We start from the raw sequence: 15,024 nt of genomic DNA, 5'->3' as shown, positions 1-15,024 counted from the left end.
GCAGACAATTTGGCATCATGTTTAATTAAGACTATAATATTAAAAGTTGCCAGGGAACAAACTCAGAATAAATCAGCAAGAATGATAGATTACACATTTGAAAAACTTAAAAATTTACCCCTAAATAATAGAGAAAATGGAGAACCAAATTAAAACAAGACAACCCTATGACAATAGCTATTATAAGGAATCCATAACCAGGTGGTGGTTCACACCTTTAATCCCAGCACTTGGGAGAGAGAGGAAGGCATATAAGAATTACAGAAATTTAAATTTAAAAGCCACTTGCAAAAGGCAGGCTGAAATTCAAAGTGAATGTCCTTTGTGATCTAAAACTAAATACACTTAAACATAGAGTTTATATATAAAGAAAAGGGGAAATATATGCATATTAATCCACATATGCTGATGTATATTTAGTTTCAAAATTTCCAAATAATTATTTTAATTGAAAGATAATACTTTTTCTGTTGCCAAAATCATTTGGCCTAGGAAAGATAGAACCTGTAAAAAAAAAAAAAAAAAAAAAAAAAAAAGGCACTCTCAGCATTTGAGTTGGGGTAGGGTTTTGATTTTATCATTCCAAGAGAACAAAAACATCCAACTAAGGGATCCAGAGACTACTGGATAAGTGAAGCATCTAAAGAAAAAGGATGTATCATCAAGAGGAAATGTCCCAAGGAAAAGAGTAAATTTTGCCAAGTGGTATCACCTACTTCCAACTGACTGGCCTGAAATCCCAGCTCAGAGTCCCAGAGTGTGACCCAATGATCAACTTTGGACTATGAACTGCTTGGAACAAATTTCTGAGTTCATATCATACTGACACAAATATTTTACAGAACTTTGTACTCAAAAATGTTTAATCCTAAGTCTGCCAAATACAACCTAGCTGGACATTGTGGAAAGTTTGACAGATATAGCTTCATTATTGCAAATAATTTTAACGTGTTAGAGTAAAAAACATTTCCTATTTATTTAGATGAGAAAAGGGAAATTTGCAGGATATTTGATCATGCTGTGAACCCTGAGATTACATTATTTACTGGAAAAAACTGTTTCTAGTTGTGTGGCTCAGGCCTAGCAAGTACCTTTAATCCAAGAGCTTTCTGCTTGAATATTGTAAACATGATAAATAAAGTCAACCGTAGGTCAAGAGGCAGAGCAAACAACCAGTTGATAGGATGTAAAGATAGGATTAAACCATAGAGAGTAAAAGGGAGTCAGGAAGATGGATGGAGAGATGCATAGGAAGTAGAAGGGAGGGACACTGAGTTTGAGGTTTTTGTTGGAGATGGTGGAGGACAAAGGACTTTTCCTGGGATGTCAGAGGAGGAGGAAGGTCAGCCAGGTGCATTTGCTGCCTCTCTGAGTTAGTAGGCTTTCATCTGGCCCCTGATTGGTGAAATTGAACATTTGAGATTTAGTTAAAAATAACACAGACCAGATAATGATTTTTTGTTGTTTGTTTTCAATGCTGTGGATTGGACTTAGGTCTTAACACAAGTTATGCAGCAATCTCACTTTCTACAGATCATTTTTAACTTCCATATAACTTAGCCAGGTTCTGGATCCATTCTATTGACATGAAGTTCTCTATGGATGTCCAACAAATATTTATAGCCCAAATACAAAATGGAACCTCTTGTTTAAAAAATAAGGTTGAATTTTCTTAAGCAGTGCCTAAGTAGTTCTAGGTTTTTGTGTATTAAATATTTAATTGAGTTTCATGTTTGGTTAATTATTTAACCTATGCTATATATCTACAGGCTTATGCAGATAATCACTCAAGTATCTTTTGCTGGATAATCAAGGTACACTCCAGAACAGAATGTCTGAGGTTAGCTACTCTTCCAAGCTTCTGGGAATTATGTTTGTCACCTACCTTATACTGTAACTTGTCCTTAGAAGACAGTCCTTCTGCTAAGCTTTTAGAAGAGGGCATATCAAGCTCAGCAACAGCTCTTTTAACATGTGTCTTGTTAAGTTTCATAGCCTGATTTCCAAATGCTTCAATACTTTCAATATTTTCGCCAGGAGTGGGCTGACAGCATTTACTTAGTGCTAAGAACTTTCTCAGGCTGCTTGTGCTTGTTATTGTCTTTGGAGAAACAACCTTAGTTCCTAAAGGTTTCACCACTTCTTCACCATGATCTCCAGATATTTCTCCTAAGCATTGATGTCCAGCAACCTCTCCTAAAACAATTTCTTCCTCATCAGAAACTGCGTCATCTCTGAAGTTACTTTCTGAAACTTTTTGACTAATATCATGAGCTACTAATCGAATGATCAGATCTTTTTTGTTATTAATATCTTTCAAAAGCTCTACTCTGGTGATATCAGGTCTTCTTATATTTTGAAATGAATTCCTGCCAACAGCCTGGAATTGAAAGTACAACAAATATTAAAAAAAAATGTCAATATCTTTTCCAACATTACTTTGTATCATAGCTATTTTTTTATGATTTCTAACTTCAATCTAGCTAATATCTTCAAATTCCACTTACTAGTATATTTTCATTGTTTTAAAAGAAAGAAATAGTTAAAAATCATATGCAACACTTGTTTGTATCTAGCATTATTTTTGCATTGAGATAATATAATCTGCCATAATTTGTTCCAAATATCCAGTCTAACATAATAGTTTAAGCTTTATATTTTCTTATAAAATAAACTGTCTTCTACTGTTGTAATTTCTCTTAAAATTGTTACAGAACCACATAATTAACTTTTTTGTCCTTAGTAAATGATACTATAGACATCTAGACATTAATTTTTAAAGAAAAGCCAAGACTTTAACAAACTCCACTTATAAAAGCAATGCCATATTGGAATTGTGATCTTCAGCTTATTTTTTTACTCCATAATCACATCCTTTGTCTTTTGCAGATAAGTAAATCTTCATTTCTTTTTCATATTCCACTCAAATCCCAATTACTATTTTTTAATATAGAAGAATCCAATAAACGGTAATTATAATTTAGTAACCAAATCACTCCATTTCTGTAGCCTTTGCTATATCATAGAAATTTAAATAAATTTATAATTTATCTTCAACTCAACCTTTCTTTACAACTTTCTAAACTATATTTTCAAGTGACAATGTCTTACAAAGATCAGAAGTTTATTTCTTCTGTGGATGTCTTACTAAAGCCAGTGAGTTTATTGAGGTTACTTACAAGAACATGAGTGAGAGATTACTTTTAGATGGGTGGATGACTCAAAGGTAGCTTTATCAGTAAAAATCCTAACCAAATATGAATAATGGCTCACTAAAATTGCATCCCTTGAGCTTTCTGTATAATTTCCTGTCAGCTTTCCACTTTCTAGTAGTTGTTACCACTGAAATGACCTTGAGTAGAGTCTTGTGAATCTTATATGCCTTAGGAACTTCCTGAAACTTGTAAGTTGTATTTTATTCTTGAATCTTAGTAAGTCTTTGTCTAATAGAGAATGTTATACTTTGGAAGAAACAACTAAACATTATCAGCCTTTGTAGTAATTTCCAGGTTGTCCTGAGCTAAACAGTGACCTAGTCTCTAACTCAACAATCAATCACTAACTAATTAACTTATTTAATTATCAGCCTTGAGACTTAATTCAGTAATTTTCAGAGACATATTGGAAAAAAATGAAGTATTTATTTTCCAGAGAATATAGTTTTATACTTGGGTCAGTGCTATGGCATAGATTACATCCATAAAAACAGATATCCCACAAAAATGCACACATTCAATATGAGAAATTTGAATAGAACCACAATGTGCCAGGAATGGGTTACATTTTATTGAAGGGGTTACATTTTATCAAAGGGGTCCTATAGAACCCCTCAAATACCACAGGCTATTGATAAATCTATTAGTTACCCTCTGCAACTTGACAGTAAATGCTATGACTTTAGATATCACATACTCATGTCTTCAAACATGGAGAAATAGAGTTGGTACCTAACTAGAAACTTCACCCCTAGTGACTAGCTTTCATGGTATAGGAAAGCAATGTGCATGCTACTGGAGGAGGAAAGGAGTTATCAATGTCATCCAGCTACAAACCCTGAAAACTACAACAGTGAACTGACTGCAAGAGATACAGTTGCAGTAGAGGACAAAGTTTATGGCAGTAATTAACCAGTTTTTGATTGGATGTAAACCCAATCAAATGAGATAGAACCTGTATCTGACATTGCTCATGTGGCTAGTGACCTGAGACTAGAGAGATCATTGGCCTATGGGAAATACAGTTAATTCAGAATTCAGAAATTCTGATAAAGGAATACAACAACAAAATGATCTCTCATTACATATTGCTATAGCCATAAATAAGTGCCTCATTCATCCCTCATCAGAAAATAATCTTCTTGGTAATTAACACAGAGATCCACAACCAGAAAATGTGCAGAATCTAATAGACTCTGTAGCACTCAGCCCTAAAAGGGATGTCTTTAGCAAATCTCTACCTTAAGGCCCAGGTATCTCTGAAGAAATGAGATGGAAAGACTGTTAAGAGCCACAGGTGGTGGATGGTTGCAAGGCAATGCATCTTCTAGACACAACACAGCAGGTCTGTTATCCATATAAAGTCACAGAGAATGTGACAGCATGCATACGTTCAAATCAAACAAAATTCTAGCAGTGAGAAGAAGTAGATGCATAGTACCACTCCTAAGCAAGAAGCTATTTGCAATTGATAACATGCTGGGAAAGGGAAAATCAGTTTTCTCTAAAATAATGTCACTAGGTATATCAATCATACTCCAGGGCAGGCCTCATATCCAGGAGTAATTGGCCTAAAAAACTGAACTTTATGTATTTTTGCACGTCCTTTGTTGTTTTTGTTATGTTTTGTCTTATGGTTTCCTTTCTGTATCTTTGTTCTGATATTTTTCTTTTTTGTTTAAGAAAGAAGAGAGAGGGAGAAAGAATATGAAGTAGGGTGCATAGGGAGGTGGAGAGGACACAAGATGAATTGGGGTAGGGATATGATTAAAATATATTACATGGAAAAATTTAAATAAAAGTGAGGGGAAAATAGTACTGTAGTGCCTTAAATAGATGGCTTTTAATACATGTTCTTATAAATTTCTAAATAAAATTATATTCCAGTCATTCTGATGTTAATTAGGTTCAATGAAAAATAGTTTTAGTGGATTATTTTATTAAAAACTAGCCTTAGGCCTTTAGTGTGGAATATGGAAATGATATGGCAAGTCCCTGAAAATCCTGACTATGGAGATGAACTGTTGCAACCAATTCCCTGTTCAGCTGGCAAAATAACAAGCATATGTTTGCATGTAGCTAGGAAAGGAAGGAAATCACAGAACTGGCTCACTGCTTTCCCCCTTTTCTCCATTGTCACGATGCTTACCTCTAAGGGTTTTACATCCAGTCGTCCTGTCCTATCCAATGAGATGCGCCTTTCTTTCTGTCTTGCTCCTAGTTCAGACACGTCTGGGGAAGAGCGACCTTTTCCACTTATGGAAGCTCTTCTCAGCTCTGCTATGCTACAACCAGTTCTCTTTATGCAGTCCATCTTAAGTGTCTCCAGAGGCTGAGTCTTCATAGAAATAACTGCTAAGTGTTCTGAGATGATATTTGGATCTATTTTCAGTGGTTTATTCCCGACATGTGGAATTATTCTAACAGGAAGTTCATCTTCTAATGCATCATCCAACTCTTTATCGGAGTCAGAGTTCATTTGTGCAGCATGCTTTTGTGCCTTTTCAATGATTCGATTTGTGTCTAGCTCTCCAAAAGCTGCAGTATAAGAACTCGTTGCACTAACTCTACATGATGGAACATTTGAAATGCCATCGACAATTAAGTTAGCCACTTTCTTAGGGAAGGCCTTCTTTGTACCTTTTATATCATAGGGCTCATTATGGGTTCCAGATTGGTTTATTATATTATCGTAAACAGACTCAATAACCTGAGAAATCATTTCAATGTTTTCTGAAGTTAAAGATTGTCCTTCAGGATTAGAATCCACGAGATTTATATTATTTCTGGAAATTTCAGCTGTTACAGATTTTATCAACTGAGATGCAATTTTCTTTAACTCAGGCTTTGTTAGACTGTCCATGTCTTTGCTTGCAACACCAGGCTTCTTTACTAGTTTAGCCAAGAATAAAGCCAATGCTTCCTCTAAAACTCTGGAGTCTAACATTAAATCTTTTACGGGTGAAGATTTTTCCTGGGACTTTAGCTCATCAATAATTTTCACCACCTTTTCCATAATTTTGACAGCTTCTAGAGCTAATTCTGAACTTGAAAATTCTTCCTCTGCTTGAGGTTGAAATTCAGCATTGGAAATCTCCTTCACCATTGACAAACCTATTATGTCAGAAAGGATATTACTCTTCCCCATTAGATCTTCTAATACAGACGTAGGAGAGCCAGATTGTTTTAAAAGATTGGCATAAACGGAATTAACTACTTTGTCAATAGCTGCGTTGTCAGCTACAGGTACAGGTTCCGATTCCTTGGCAGGTTGTACAACTTTGATCTTACTTTTGGAAAAACATTCTTGGATTGACTTTAATATTTTTGAGGTTATTTTTTGCATTTCAGTTTCTTGAGATTTAGTTCTTTCTGTATGCACCTTTGGAAACCCAGATAAAAGTTTTGATAAGAATTTTACAGCAATTGCTTCTATTATATTATATGATAGTTTACGAGGACGTGGTGGCTGTGATGGAGTAGTTAAGACAACATTGGTGAGGATATTTTCAACAACATTGTCAACTTCTGCACACTGATATGGAGTCAACTCACCACCAAAATAGTTCTGCAACTGATTGCCAGCCACTTCTCGAAGAACTAAATCAACTATGGTTTTTGAAAGGAATTTGCATCCACTAACTACACAATTTTGTATGGTTTCCTGTGATCCAAACTGTGGCAAAAGATTGTTATAAATTGTCTGAACCACCAGCTGAATAATTTCATCATCATTTGGATGCAAAGAGTCTACATACTGTATATTCAAATCTTCATTTTTGGCAATCTCTGCTGCAACCGCGCTAACTAGCTTCATTTTAAGGAAGTCACGTTGTGTCGAAAAATTTTGTTGAGATATTTTTGTTTTGACATTGGATAGTTTTGAAAAAACTTTTGCTAAAAGAGCAGAAATCACATCATCTAAAAATTTGAAAGGCAGCTTTATGGTGTATGGAGACGAGGTTTGACATTCTTTACTGGCTGTTTGCACTGCCTTTTGTACCTTTTCCTCAACATCTTTTGATTCCAGAGGCACACATCCTGAAGCTGGTATCTCATCAGAAAATATCAAGTTAAGCTGATGCTGAAAAATTTCATTTATCACTGTGCTAGTTAGCCTTTTTGCTAGTTTTTCACCATTGTTGTTGATGTTCTTGCAAACAGACTCTTGAGATGTACATTCCTTTAAAATATCGCAAACACAAGAGTGAACAATTTTATTGACAATTGATTTTTCAATTGATAGCATTCTATTTGTGGAGGGCATCTTGTCAGAAGAGGATTGTTCAACTGTTTTATGCTCATGTGGCAATTTGTCCACATTTTTAATATTCATGCTGGATGATGGTTCTTCTGTAGTTGCTTCTTTAATCCCAGGAGGTACCGTATTAGTTGATGAGTCTTTGATTGCTTGTGAGGAAATCTCATTTCCCTTATCTGTCCTAAATACCTTAATTTCTGCATCTGAAAACTCCTTCAACATCGAATCAATGAGTTTCATAGCTGTGTTATAAAGTTCACCTTGATTTTGGTCACCACTTGCATCTGGAGTTCTATCACATGTTTCTGTTTCTGGTGAAGATGTAAATATTAGTTTGTTCACCATTTCAATGATCACATCTTCTAGAAATTTAGCAGAAATAATTCTAGGTTTATTATCTGATGAGGACTGTGGATGGTCTGTCTTACTAGGCTGACTTTTAATCTCTTTCTCTCTTTTTATCTCACTCTCTTCTTTTCTTTTAGTTTCAGCTTCTTCACTTGCTTTTTCTTTAGCAGTGATGTCTTTATTAACTGTTGGGGATGAATCCTTTGTTGTAACAGGCTGTGCAGAATCTTGAAGTTTAACCGAAGCTTTATCACTCTGGAGGCTTTTGCTGTATATTGGTCTAGAAAAATCAAATGGCTCTTGAGAAGATATTGTTAAAACATTGTCATAAATATTTTCAATGACATTTTCAACACGTTCAGTTTCTGTGTATAGTTCCTCATCTATATCTGTTTCAGCTACAGACTGGGTCCTCTCTTCCTTGACTGGCTGTTGGGCTATTTTTAAAGTTTTTTTTGTTATGTTCTCTTTACTCCCACTCTGGGGCTTGTCATCTATTTTCACTAAAGTTTGACTAGCACTGTCAATTTTCTTTTCATTGTCTGTTACGAAATCTGATTCAAGTACCTCCTTCTCAGAACTGTTATCAACAGTTGCAACTGCAAAATGGGTGTATATTTCAATCATCTGTCCCTGCTCATTGATTAGAACTAAGTTCTCTTTCCCAGTTTCATTACTTTTACATTTGTCCCTCAAATGTTCAACCTGAGGATCTTTTCTTTTCACACTGGTAGCTGGAGAAGTAGCCTTTGAGGCACTCTCATATTTTAGGGTGGCAGATTTCAGTTTGTTTTCATCATCTTTTTTAGTATCTGTGACACCTGTAGTTTTTCCTGACATCAGGTTGATAATATTGCTTTTCATGAAGGTAGCTATAGAGTTAATTATTGGATGATGGATATCATCTTTTTTCATTGATGTGTCTTCAGACAGAGCAAGCTGGCTCTGCTTTAAGAGTCTACTAATCTGCATGGAGGTTTGCTGTGGTAGGAGCTGAACTCTTTGGGTGATATTTTCTGGATCTAGAAATGAAAAGAAAGTTGAGTACCAGTCTCCTGAAAATAGTGGCTGAATCTTGAATGCAGAGATTGCCTTCTGGGCTAAAGAAGAAACCATTTCTATAACAATGTTACCAGTGTCACCTTTCTGAATACCATCAGATCCAAATTTTCCTATGAACTGATCATATACAAAATTAGATATCTCATCAACTGTCTCCTTCCCAATTGGTGGTAAAGAAAATATTTCTTCAGCATGTGGTAAAACTTTGATTTTACTTTTCCTAAATTCCTGTATGAGAGAGTTTGCAAAGTTTATAGCTAAGCTTACAATTTCTGGCTCCGGAATATCCTTTTTCATAGAATCTTTAGCAAGAGTTGCAAAAGAACAAAATTTGTGAGCTAGGTCAACAATTACATCCTCTAAAAATGCAGCTGAAAATAGAGAAGGCTGTGTCTTTTCTTTCCCAGACTTAGCAACAACAGAAGCATGGCCATACTCAGGTAAGTTACTAGAAGGAGAGTCTTCACCATATAAAAATGGTTGCAAATGATGATCCATGATTGCTTTAATAATGAAACCAGCTATTTTACTGAGAAATGAACCTCCCTTTTTGTGTGCATCTTTCTGTAATTCTGCTTGGAATTCAGAGTTTTTCAAAATATTACTACATACAGAATCAATGAAATTCTCAGTAGTTCCTAATTGAATACTATCTTCATTCTCCTCGGCAGTGGCAAATCTGATCTCATGTTCAGAAATTTCTTTTATAATTTCATCAGTCAGCTTTGAAGCTGCAGCCATGAACTCGTCATCATCATCTGGCCCAACCTCTTTTTCCTTTAGTTTATCTGTAGTATCATCTGAAGGGAAGATATTTACTAAAAGCTTGTAAATCATATTTTCTATCAGAGAACAGGGGAGCACTGTAATACATGATGGCATGACATTGGTATCCTTCAAGGTGACATTGAGCACATTTTTGATAATATTTTCAGCTCGAGGGAAAGAATAAGAAGAAGGCATTAATTGACCTGAAACTAATGACTGTACCTGATAATCATAAATTTCTTGCAGTAGAAAATGATATAATTTCCCTCCAAAACAAGTAGTGTTGTTTTGTATAGTCTTGTGTAGTTGAGTCAGTGATTTATATTCATGTAATATATTTTCATAAACTGAGTTGACTGTTTTTTGAACCATTTCTTTATATGTCTCTGAAAACCATAGACTCTCATCCAAATTTTCTGCAAGTAAAATCTCAGATGTAGTGAACTCTAAAACAATTGATTTTACTAATGTTGTAACAATATCCATTATTTGGGCTATTGCTTTCTCTGGGGTTTCAGCAGACAAGGAATCCTGTATGAATGTCTGAAGAATTTTGCATAAAAGCTCAGAAATTACTTCCTCCATAAAGATAGCTGAGTTCATAATAAAAGACAGTTCTCTTTGCTTAGGGTTTGTTGCCTTCTGCTTGCAAGGCTGAGCAACTGAAGCTGACAGAAAACTTTTATCTCCTGATAAGAATGACTCTAGATGATGATTGAAGATCTCCTTTATTATAAAACTTGCAATTTTTGAAACAGGTATGCGACTTATACCTTTTTTGTCTTTTGTAAGATGCTGGTATAGATTGGAATGAGAAAGATCAGCATAAATGGAGTCAACCATTGACTGTATGTCTTTTTCTGAAATCATACTTTGTTTTTCATTTCCATGTTTTACAATACATATTGCATGTTTTGAAATTATTGACATAATTTCATTTATTAATTTCATGACTGTGTTACTTAAGTCTGATTGCGGAGTATCAGAATGTTCTACACTGGAATGTGATGGATTTATCTGAGACATAAGCTGAGTAACTATTTTTTCTAAATGAATATGTGAGAGCATAGTAGTATATATTGTTGACGCTTGTCTTCGGAATCTTGATTTGCTAATTTCATAATGGACTCTATTTACCAAAACATTTTGACTAAGTTTGGAATGTAAACTTAAAGGTAGATTTGCTACAAGAGCTGGTGGAATTTGGAAATCAAAAATTTCAGTCAGAATGATTTTGGTTATCTGGCCAGCCAATGCCTTTGTGTCATTTAGAAAATCTTTATCAGGCATGGTTCCCATTTCATATTCTTCTAAAACTTTGCTGTACACAGTGTCAATAATGTTTTTGAGTACATCTCTCTCTACTGGGGAAAAACACAACTGTTTCTCAGCATTCTCTATAGTTGTAACCTGGGCTTTTGAAAATTCCTCTGTTATCCAATATATGAGATTTTCAGCTTTATCAAACAAAACATCTTCTGAATTTCTTGTTGACTCCACTTGTACAATGCCAATCACCCTGTGAAATATTTTGCTCACTGCTCCAGCGACCACATCTTCCAAAAAAGTTGAAGAATAAGCACTAGCATAAATTAACGGCTGTCTCTCAAAACATTTGCATGGTGATTTAGATATTTGTCTTTTTTCCACAAATGGCTGAAGATGCTGCTCACAGATATATTTAATAATAAAACCTGCCATTTTATCAATGAAAACATCATTAGTTTTTGTGATATTTTGTTCCACTGATTCTTGTGAACTGGAGTGTTCTAAAATATTTGTGAAAACAGAGTCAACAAGATGGCAAACATCATCTTCTGAGTAAAAAGACTTGGCTTTATCTTCATCTTTTGAAAATCTAATTTCATGTTGGGAAATTTTTCTCCTAATATCACTGATCAGATTGGAAGCAATTTCATTAAAATTTACTTCTTTATCTTTTGGAGCTGTTATATTTAAAACCATTTTAGGAGAAGGAAAAATTTTAGATAATAGTACTCTGATCATATCTTCTAAAAATGTATATGGTAGCAATGTACTATATGGAGGTAAACTCTGCTTTGACTTAGTAGAATTGTCAATGTTACCAAGAACATCATAAACAATATCAGCAGCCATTGAATTAGAACAGGGAGCAGTTGACAAATCACCAGAAAACAGTGGGTGAAGAAGGTAGTCTGAAATAGCTGCTATGATTAATTTGGCAATATTTTCCACAAAAGCTTCACCATTTTCAGACTCATCAATGTCAGGATCTAGCCCATGCTGCTTCAAAACATTTCTATATACTGAGGTGACAAGTTCATCTACAATATCTGCATCACTAAATGGAAAGGACGATTGCTTATCACATAGAATAGGAATCTTAGTTTTGTCTAGATGGTTATTCACTGAGTTTATTATTTTTTGGGTCATATTTTCCAGCTCAACATTAGTATTAGGCTTAGGGCTAAAAATCTTTGATAAAACTCTGGTAACAATTTCTCCTACAAATTTATCAGGGTAAATGTGTAAAGGTGATGGCTTCTGGAGTTTGTGAGACTCTACAACTTCATTGAGAACTTGCTTGACCATATACGATACCTCATCCAATGGAGTTTTGGGGCGAGGTAAAGTCTCTCCACACAGAAATGGTCGAAGGTGGTTTTCAATAATCTCTTGGATAATGAAACTGGCTATTTGATCAATCATAATTGGGCTTCGGTTGATTATATTCTTCTGTATTAAATCAAGAGAACCAGACATTTGTATAATATTACTGTAAACAGAATCTACCATCTTTTGAAGGTTTTTATCTGTGTGGAGACATTGATTATCATAGATGGTGAACCAGATTTTATGTTTTGAAATGGCTGACATAACCTTATTTGTTATACAGTTGGACATTTCATCAAAATCTGAAGTCATTAAATATTGTTTTTCTAAAGATGAAGGCTTAATAGACAGGGGCATAAGCTGAGCTAAAAGTCTTCTGATGACATATTCTAAAAATGAGTGAGGTAACATGGTGCTATAACCTTTTGAAGATATGGGTTCAGAAATAAATTTTCTTAGATTGTTTTGAAGTTTATACAGGATGATTTCAGCATTGAGAGTATGATATGAATTTGATCTGAGCTTTCCCTTGCAGCAAGATGGAAGCTGATAGTCTACAATCTCGAACAATATGCTATTAGACATTTGTTCAGCTACTGAAGTATTATCATATGGCAGATTACCACCACAGGTTACTTTAAATTCATACTTCTGTAAAACATTACAATAAATGGAATCAACAATCTTAGTAACACATCCTTTATGTGCTGATGGAAAATATAGTCTTTCTTCAGGATACCTTAGAACAGTAATTTGAGCATTATTTAAGTCATTCACTACATTGTTGATAAGTGATGTATTTATCTCATTGAGCCAGGTTTCAGTGATGTTTATATTTTTCCTCCACAATGATGTAGACAGCTTAAAAAATAATTCTGAGATTATGTCCTCCAAAAATGTAGCTGAGTAAACACCACCATTTGCACCTTTTTGACATAGCTTATGAAAGATTACTGTGTTCATTCCCCTTGTTTCTTGTCTTTCAGGAAGCAGCAAAGAGAAAGGTTTTACTATATGTTGTTTGCCAAATGGTGTTTGCATTTTAAAGCTAGTTGCTTTGGAATTATTCAAGGACTTGGTAAAATAATTATTGTCATAGCTCATGAATCCTACATGGGCATTATTTTGTCCAAATTCTATTAATTCTCGCCTTTTGGCTTCTGGGGAAAAAGGTTGTATTTCTCTTGTTCTGTAGTTCATGTATTTGTTTTCAAAAGGAGCTTGTTGAAAACCATGAGATAGCTTATCCATCAAAGATTTAACCAAGCTGTGGGACATAACATCAAGTATACAGTCTGATGATAATAAATCTTGATCCATGTCTCCAAGATTTTCTGAAAGGTCTGACATGTAATCTCCTTGAAATTGTTCACAGTTCATTGGTGCCTTACAATAATCAAAATCTCCACCTTGAACACTTTGAAGTAATTTTACATGTTGACATTCTTCTGCTACTTCACGAAAAAGAGAACTATCCTCAAGAAATGCAGTGCCCGTGCATTTTTCTAGAAGTGTTCTAATAAGTTTCTCACACACAATATTGAGAAGAAAAATTGATTTAGGGGAAAGCCCTAGATTATTTGCAAGTATTCTTTTACTTTGTTGATTATTTGAGGTGAAAAATGTTCTTGCTGATTTACCAGAACACATATCCCCATCTGGGAAGTCATCTGGTAAAAATAAATCTAAAACAATATTAAAGACTTCATTGATGACTTCTTTGGATTCATGAGATTTTAAGTTCCCAACCAGACCATTTAACCTATGTGCTAGGTAATTTAATTTATTTCTTTGAGCAAGGGGATCAATTAGGTGAGAAGATGATTTCCAGTCCCTGGGGCCTATCTGACTTTCCATGGTATTGACTTTGTTGAAAATGGGCACACTATTTCTAAATGTAGAATATGATTTGTTTCTTACATTATTTCCAAAATGATTTATTCCTAGTACTTCCGACAATACAAAAATCACTCCTTTTAAGAGATCCTGAAAGATATCATCAAAGTCAGAAGAAGTCACACTTGGACAGAACTTGTACTTAGTTTTTATGGCAGTCTGATGGACCTTGTCAGCAAATATAATGTTACCATTAGAAAGAATTTCAATAATAACTTCAAAAATACTTAAAGCGAGTTCTCCAATGGAAATAGACCTGCTCTTATACACTTGAGAATGTATTGATATATTTTTGTTAGAGACTACTTTTTGGATTTCCCATGCTTTGTCTTTGCTACCCTCTTTGGTGCCATCAGAAATGTTTGAAATTAAGTAGCAGATGACTGAATCAGAGAGATGTTCGCAAAACTGATACATTGACGAATTACTATATATGATTTTGAGAGGCTGTTTTGAGTCATAATTTTTCTTTGGGAGTGAAGAAATGTGAGACAACTCCTCAGTCGAAACTAAAAGAAAAATGTAAGAAAGAAACAAGCATTTTTAGATTGGATTAGAGGAAATTTGGGAAATTCAACATATTGGCAATGTATTTTGTCTGTGAGACTCCTTACTAAAGTAAAAGGTAAAATTCAATGAAAAAAGAAATAGAATTTTCCTTCAATACTTCACAATTGTGAAATCTTAGTCTTAGCCAATATGTTGAGAAATCAGGTCTTCCATATTCAAATCTACAAGTCATAGGTTGATGTCTGTCTTGACTGTATAGTTATGGACACTAAGAGATGAGGTTGTTCAGGTTTGGTGAAACATCCTGCCATAGCTCCAGTGAAATGATTATTTAAAACTATATTAAATCAATATATTTGATTCTATGCT

At 34.5% G+C, this 15,024-nt stretch overlaps 1 protein-coding gene across 1 annotated transcript in view; it reads right to left on the bottom strand.

The window, feature by feature from the left end:
- Positions 1 to 15,024, bottom strand: part of Fsip2 (fibrous sheath interacting protein 2) — a 79,656-nt gene that overhangs the window by 15,891 nt on the left and 48,741 nt on the right. The window contains exons 17-18 of the mRNA XM_037204915.1: positions 5,365 to 14,654; positions 1,886 to 2,380 (exon numbers count right to left, since the gene is read on the bottom strand). Of these exons, the coding sequence (XP_037060810.1) occupies positions 1,886 to 2,380; positions 5,365 to 14,654 (9,785 nt within the window). The remainder of the gene's footprint in view (positions 1 to 1,885; positions 2,381 to 5,364; positions 14,655 to 15,024) is intronic.

The sequence above is a fragment of the Peromyscus leucopus genome, chromosome 4, assembly GCF_004664715.2.
Source record: "Peromyscus leucopus breed LL Stock chromosome 4, UCI_PerLeu_2.1, whole genome shotgun sequence".
NCBI classification, from domain to species: domain Eukaryota; kingdom Metazoa; phylum Chordata; class Mammalia; order Rodentia; family Cricetidae; genus Peromyscus; species Peromyscus leucopus.
The sequence above is the reverse complement of the archived record's forward strand: the minus strand, read 5'-3'. Positions and strand labels throughout refer to the sequence as shown.